This window comes from Nematolebias whitei, chromosome 4 (genome assembly GCF_014905685.2).
Source record: "Nematolebias whitei isolate Nwh7 chromosome 4, NemWhi1, whole genome shotgun sequence".
Lineage (NCBI taxonomy): Eukaryota > Metazoa > Chordata > Actinopteri > Cyprinodontiformes > Rivulidae > Nematolebias > Nematolebias whitei.
In genome coordinates, this window is record NC_056501.1 from 32,141,250 (window position 1) to 32,148,984 (window position 7,735).

General features: G+C 41.9%; 1 protein-coding gene across 1 annotated transcript in view; it reads left to right on the forward strand.

The window, feature by feature from the left end:
* Positions 1–6,792, forward strand: part of tenm2a (teneurin transmembrane protein 2a) — a 272,924-nt gene extending 266,132 nt beyond the window's left edge. Inside the window, exons 35-38 of the mRNA XM_037675395.1 lie at positions 2,082–2,192; positions 2,373–2,640; positions 4,251–4,381; positions 4,512–6,792. Of these exons, the coding sequence (XP_037531323.1) occupies positions 2,082–2,192; positions 2,373–2,640; positions 4,251–4,381; positions 4,512–5,249 (1,248 nt within the window). The 3' untranslated portion in view covers positions 5,250–6,792. The remainder of the gene's footprint in view (positions 1–2,081; positions 2,193–2,372; positions 2,641–4,250; positions 4,382–4,511) is intronic.
* The last annotated feature ends 943 nt before the right edge of the window (positions 6,793–7,735 follow it).

Below are 7,735 nucleotides of genomic sequence, written 5' to 3' on the forward strand. Positions count from 1 at the left end.
ATATATATATATATATATATATATATATATATATAAAATAAACTACTACTTACTACTTGTACTACTATTCCTACTTTGCAGTTTTTCACTTGTTGCGGGGCTTCAGGGTACGGAGCCCCCGTGATAAACGAGGGACTACAAAGTACTATCAGGAAGCAGATCAATAAATAATAGACTTCCATGACATACATCATCAACTGAGTAACTTTTGGAGTCAACCTGATTCAAAACGAACGCCACGACTAATCAACCCTAGTAAAGGTGTAGATGTCTGTGATGGTGGGGAGACTGACTCCAACAGGCTGCACAGAAGTCTGTTGGAGTCAGTCTCCCCACCATCACAGACATCTACACCTCCAGATGCAGGAAGAGGGCCACCTGCATCATGAAGGACACCACTCACCCAGCACACACACTTTTTGCCCCGCTCCCCTCAGGAAGGAGGTTGAGGAGCATTAAGTGCAGAACCACTAGACTGAGGAACAGCTTCTACCCTGAGGCTGTTAGACTCATGAATCTCTAACCAGAATAATCACTGTGAAAAATCAAATCATGTTGCTGCTGATCTGTTTCATGTTGCTGCTGATCTGTTTCATGTTGATGTGTTCATGCGTGTTCATCTACTCACACAGACTCATGTTCATGTTTGTGCTGCTGTTCGACGTAATGTTTATATGCTATTAGAGCTTAGTGTATTATTTAGTTGATGTTTTTCTTAGTTCATATGTTAGATCTTATTACTGTTTTTCTTTTACATTTTATTGTTGGATGTAACTGGGACGCTGTGTACATAATTTCGCTCCACCACATACCATACCACTTTATTTATAAAGCACTTAAAACAGCTACAAGGCCAACCAAAGTGCTGTACAGACAAAACAACAGGTAACACACAAAGCAAAATACAAAATGAGGTAAATCAGAATATAGACATAAAAACCATGCAGATGATGACGACTAACCAGTGTGGAGCGTACATGCGTGGTCACATGCACCACATGGGGTGCAAATGACAATAAAGAATCTCTGACTCTAAACACATAAAATGGCAATAACTTGATATTGAGCTAAAATTAGGTGTGGTAGTAACAGATTTGTCTCCAGCACATATTTTAAGCCCTAACAGATCACTTCAGCTGCAGGACGGCTGTGGCTGAGTGGTTAGAGCAGTCGTCCTCCAATGCAAGAGTCGGGAATTCAATTCCACCAGCAGTCACATGCCGACATGTCCCTGGGCAAGACACTGAACCCCTTGTTGCCTCCGATGTGTGTCTCATCAGTGTATGAATGTGATTTGAAGCACTGATTATTCTTTGTATTGATCTAGTAGAGTGCTGTATGAATGGGTAAATGAGGGCAAAGATTGTAGCGTAAAGAGCTTTTTATTGATAAGATGGAAAAGTGCTGTATAAATACAGTGCATTTACCACAATAAGTATTTCTGTTTAAAATATTTGTTGCAAGGCAGCGGGTGATATGCATTCCTTTAACCAGTGCTGGTTTCATTTTGTGTTTTGAATCATAAAGGGATGGCTCTTTGGCTACAAGTTAATCAAATGTAAATAAATAAGCATTTTATTTTTAAAGATTCTAACAACTTGACAGCAAAGAGTGTCTTTATTTGATGCATATCCTTCAGTGAATGCTACTTTAATCTATTCATACAGTGCATTTCTTTCAGTAATCCAGACTATTTAGTATTTTTTTAACGGTAGCTATCAATAGTTTTTCATGCTTTCTTGAGAGTTTACCAGTTTTTCTTTGGACTTTGTCAATAAAATGAGTGATGAAGCAGCCAAAGTAAAAATAAGACATTGAAAGACCTTTAAAACCTCTGACTGAACTACTGATTATGACCACGTTTAAAGACTACAAGAAAATCTGCTTACTTTGTTGCAAAATATGACGAACTGAGAGATGACCCGAGGGTCATGCACAGCACTGGATATATTTAAATAGATTCGAGATAATTGTGAAACTTGATGATGACAAAGTTGGTTGACTAACAGTTAAAAAGGCACATTCTTTTGAAACGAGCAGTAAAATGAAAAGAAATATGAATTTCAAACTTTCATCCCTAGGGTCACCTGTTTGCGATGGAGGTGAGCAGTGGGGAGGAATACTACATCGCTTCTGACAACACGGGCACGCCACTCGCAGTCTTCAGCAGCAACGGGCAGATGATCAAACAGGTAAAACACAGAAATCTGCCACAGAAGTGTGTTTATTATTCATTTTGAATGCGTAATGTATTAAAAACTGATTGAAGATCAGTGGCTTCCTTCAAGCGTACAGTAAATCTTGATCATGGACAGTAACTTGTTTTATCATTCAAATAAGAGGCAGGACTCATCAAAAACTGTGTGTCGCAGGTTCAGTACACTGCCTACGGTGAGGTGTACCTCGACTCCAACCCAGAGTTCCAGCTTGTTGTGGGTTTCCACGGTGGACTGTACGACCCTTTGACCAAGCTGGTCCACTTCACTCAACGAGACTACGACGTCTTGGCTGGACGCTGGACTTCGCCCGACTACAGCATGTGGCCCAAGATCGGAAAGGACCTGTCTCCGTTTAATCTGTACATGTTCAAGAACAACAACCCACTCAGCGACATGTTGGACGTCAAAAACTACGTCACAGGTGGAGTATTACTGTGTGATGCTTTGTTTCACGCTGGGCTCTGTAAATGTGTTAGTATTTTGCTGTCGGAGATGTCAGGTGCTTAAAACCTTAATTAGCACCTCGTGTGATGCTCTTACCCCTTTTGGTGTGAAAACAAACCCACCACTTTGACTGGCAGTAAATGAAACTCCCTGGGTTTTTAAAACATCCTGAAATAAGACTACAGTGTCACATTGCATCTTTCAGATGCACAAATACTATGGCTTGTCAGGCAAACAAAATATTTTATCTCCTTGCTGCTTAGTTGAAAAACTATATAAAAATGTGGATTGAAATCATCAAATAGTAGAAACAGCGCCACCCAGTGGCGTAATGTGTCACATGCAGACACGGTGAATCCCCTCGTCTTTTTTTTCTTTCTTAAGCTGTTTGATTTGCTTTTTTTGTTGTCCTCAAGAGTGAGGGCAACAGCAAACTATTGAAATAATTTCATACAGCATGCTAATAAACATCCTTCATGGTGGATTTACCAGGAGCTGCAGAAGTGTTATAAATAAGTGGTTATAAATTACTTCAAAACAATTGAACTCGCTTCCACACAACTAACATCTACATCTCTGCAGCTCGCCTGAAACCAAAAGCTTATTCTTTCATTGCTCCTTTTTGTTTCTAAATCTTACATCTAATCTACAAAGCTCTCAACAACCTAGCTCCATCTTATATTACAGATCTTATTGTCCCATCTTTTACTAACAGAGCACTTCGCTCTCAGACTGCAGGCTTACTCGATGTCTCTAGAGTTTCCAAAAGCAGAATGGGAGGAAGATCTTCCAGTTACCAGGCTCCTCTCTTGTGGAACCAACTTCCAGTTTCTGTCCATGAGGCTGAGACATTGTCCAGTTTTAAGACTGGGATTAAGACTTTCCTTTTTTATGAATCCTATAGTTAGGGTTGGCTTGTTAAGCTGCTATAGCCTTAGACTACTAGAGGACAAATTGACCTCATCTCCTTAAATGAGTTGCTAAGCCTGGTTCCTGGTACCATAGCCTGGTTCTGCTAAAGGTTTCTTCCTCACGAGGGAGTTTTTCCTTTCCACTGTCGCCTTCATGCTTGCTCAAGATGAGAGTTCTGCAATGAAGCTAAATTCACAGCAGTCTGCTCCTCAGATAAATAACGTTAATTTACTTTTTATTTATATGAATGTTTCTGTTCAGTGCCCTGAGATGACTTCTGTTGCGACTTGCTGAATTGAATTGTTTAGAAAAACTAAAATGTAATGCAGGAAATTAAAGACGATTTGATTTGATCCAAAGGGAGGTAACTTCCAGCGCCTCCATTTGAAGGAGAAGGAAGAATTCTACAGTTTCAGAAGAGCTTGTCATTTTAGTTTGATAAACACAAACTAAATGTTGCTTTTGTCTGGATTGAAGTTTTTTCGTGATGCAGAGAAACAACAAAATAAAGTGGCACAGATGGCAAAGTTTCTGAAAGCTGTGCTCAACAGTTGGTGTGTCTCAGACACAAACACACTCGGAGACTTTACTTTCGTGATAAAACGACGATTCCTTTGCTCCTGTTTGACTTTGTCATTTAACTAAGTGCGTTCTGTCTTTCGCCCGCTGCTGTAGATGTGAAGAGCTGGCTGGTGATGTTTGGCTTCCAGCTCAGCAACATAATCCCAGGATTCCCTCGACATTCGCTCTACTTTGTGGAGCCGCCGTACGAGCTGCAGGCCACCCAGCACTGTGAGAACGGACAGGTACGGTCAGCCATGGGACAAAGCATGCACTAAAATATACACTACGCACGACTATATTTTATATAAAAATGTTCATCATTCCTCTACAAGCTGCAGCTACAGGGTGACAAACTCTATCTTTCTCACTTAGCTCATCACTGGCGTGCAGCAGGCAGCGGAGCGCCACAACCAGGCCTTCATGGCCCTCGAGGGTCGTCTGCTCAACAAGGAGCGCCGCAGACGCAAAGACAAACCCGGCCATTGGTTCGGCACCAGCACCCCCATTATAGGCCGAGGAGTGATGTTAGCACTGAAGGAGGGTCGAGTGGTGGCCAGCGTGTCACCGCTGGCTAGCGACGACAGCCGCAAAATAGCTCTCGTGCTCAATGGTGCTCAGTACCTGGAAGGCACTCATTACACTCAGGATGGGAAGGACTGTCACTACTTTGTGAAAGTAGGCTCCGCCGACAGTGACCTGTTGGCGCTGGGGCTTACAAACGGGCGAAAATCACTGGAGAGCGGCATCAACGTGACCGTGAGCGGCCGTTCGAGGAGAGGTGTGACTGTGGAGTTCGCAGTCCCGTCATTAGTATTGAGCATCCGCTACGGGCTTGCCGTGGATGTGGTGGATGAGGAGAAGGTAAGACTGTTGGAGCTGGCCAGGCAAAGGGCTTTGATGGGGGCCTGGGCCAAGGAGCAGCAGCGTGCAAGGGATGGGAAGGGAGGTAATCGCCTGTGGACTGAAGGGGAGAGGCAGCAGCTCCTAGCGACAGGTAGAGTACAGGGCTACGATGGCTACTACGTACTTCCTGTGGAGCAGTATCCAGAACTGGCTGACAGCAGCAACAACATCCAGTTTCTCAGACAGAACGAGATGGGCAGAAGGTAACAGCCCACATGAACTCTCCCCTCTTTCCAACGTTAACATCTCTGAACATCTGTCCCTGTTTCCCACCCAGCCTCCTTAACCTCTCGGAAACCTACGGAGAATTCACCAACCAACGGGGTTACTCACGGAACGCTGCAGGGACATTTTCCATAGAATGACTTCTCTAAAAAAATGTTCGTTTTACTGCCACAGGCAAAAAATAATAATAATAATAAGTTAAGTCAAATGGGTTTTTTTTTTTCCTTTTTCGGTAAAAACTGGAAAAAAAAAGAGAAAAAAAAGCACTGGAGAACTTTTGAGAAGTGTTGCTTAACGAATAAGAAGATTCCCCTTTTTAAAAAAGATAGTGATATTTTCGCCCATATTTTCTGGGTTACACTGAGAGCGACCAGCTGAACATGCGGGGGGCGGGGTGTGGACGTGGGGGCTGCACTGTGATGGTCAAGGCTTGTCTGTCTCTAATAATAAAACTGAAGGCAAAAGGGACCAAAGTGGAGACCAAGCCACTCCAAAGTGCAGCCGTTCCCCTCGAGCATCAACAGCAGATATCATACACATACAAGACACCGTCTCCCTGTCTCAGGCTCCCATCGTCCACCAGACCAGTCCAAGCAACACACAAGATAACGGCATCGTCCAGAATCCCAGCCGACGATGAACTAAAGGAGAAAGCGCAAGAAAAGCAACGGAGATGTTTGTGGAGTCACGGTTGATCTGTCCGTGGGGAGAAGAACCATATTACATACGTGTCCGACTACACCGAACTTCAGGATGTTGCGTATACCGTAGATGCCGTAGTTTTGTACGTTCCAGTCGCGGTAGAGTTGTGAGATTTTTTTCACCAAGGCACTTCTGTACAGAACGATCAGACACACCCTTCGCCCTCTGCGTCCGGCAAACACGCTACGTTAGTATTTATTTTACTTTATTTATTCTTAGTACTATATGACAATCATGAATGAGTCACCAGTTCTATTCGAAACGAACATTAATGAATGAGCTTATTGTTTTCTTTTGTAATATATGAAATAAATGTTCTTTTGATTTTGTTTTTATTTTGTATTCCTTTCAGTTTGCTGACGGGGGCGGGGAAACAATAGTCACCCACGAAAAAGAGTAATTTATGTAATGAGGTGTTTTAAAAAGCAGTTTATACTTTAAATAAAGTCTTTAAAACTGTGAAATCTGTTTTTTCGAAGTATATTTCGATGTACAGTGTATAGATTTACCTTTATGCAGCACAGTAGAATATTGTTGAGAATATCGAGTTTTATATTTCTAAGAGGAAGTGGCTTGTAATGTGCGAAACCTTTAGCTGCTCTTACTACTCTAGAGTTTTGTGGCACTCGGATACTCCCATTATCTATATCAGTCCAAAGTTGGTTGTTTTTTTATGTTTTTGTTTTGTTTACTTTTTGTTTGTTTGTTTGAAAGCAGATCATTTCTGTCCTAGATCCCAACAGCGGTAGCAGTAATGGATCCCACACACTGTGAGGAGACTCGTGCTGGATGTCATAATGTACCAAATCAGTATTATTATCAGAGGACGATTCTTATACAGTCACTGAAACGAGACTCTTCTGACAACCTTATCAATAAAACCTAATTGTTTACTTCAACTGAGCAATGTGTAAATGGCTTTCATCTTTCTGTTGTTTTGTGTGTCTGCTTTCTCTTGCTTTCTGTTTGACAGGGTTTCATTATTGTTGCTTTTCAAAGCAAACTTCAGATTGACACATTACTCTCAACATTAAAAAAAAAAAAAAAATCTCACTGGAGATAAATCTGTGCTCCTTTTTCTTTAAACGGCTGAAAATCATCTGTAACAGCACTTGTAGATTTAAACTTCAGGCAATCATAATCTTAAAATGTGATGCTTTTATGCTCTCAGCAGCGTAGGCAGCCGTGTTACCTTATTTAGTGTATTTGATTGATCAAACGGCTCGACTAAAAGAACTTGAAATGGATCGTGACAGCGTGCCTTTGCTGATTATTTGCTCAACAGGGAGTGCTTCGGTTTCTTCACCCTCACTAGTTTAAAGCTCATTTTTGAAGCTTTGTTTAGTCAAATATTTATCAGTAGTATTTTTCCAGCTGGCTGACATGTGAAGAACAGTCACTGGAAACATTAGAAACTGTCTATCGATTGTGAAAAAGTCACGTTTACCTGATCATGCTGCCTTCGTTAAATCAGCTGTAGGTTTTGTGATTTCTGTGATTCAAAGACGCACACATGCACGTCAGTGTCAGGCATCGAAGCAGCTACATCCTAAATGTTGAATACAGGAACGTTTGTTCGCTGAAAAAGAGTAACACAAACCAGATACACGATACGCCGTCCGTATTTGTCTGCAGAGACACCTACTTGGTCCAGGGGTCTGCAACCTGAGGCTCTGGGGCCACATGCGGCTCTTTGGTCAAAAATAACATGAAACTGAATTTTAGAGGATGTTATATCCACAACAAAAAATGACTCACTTTAGCAG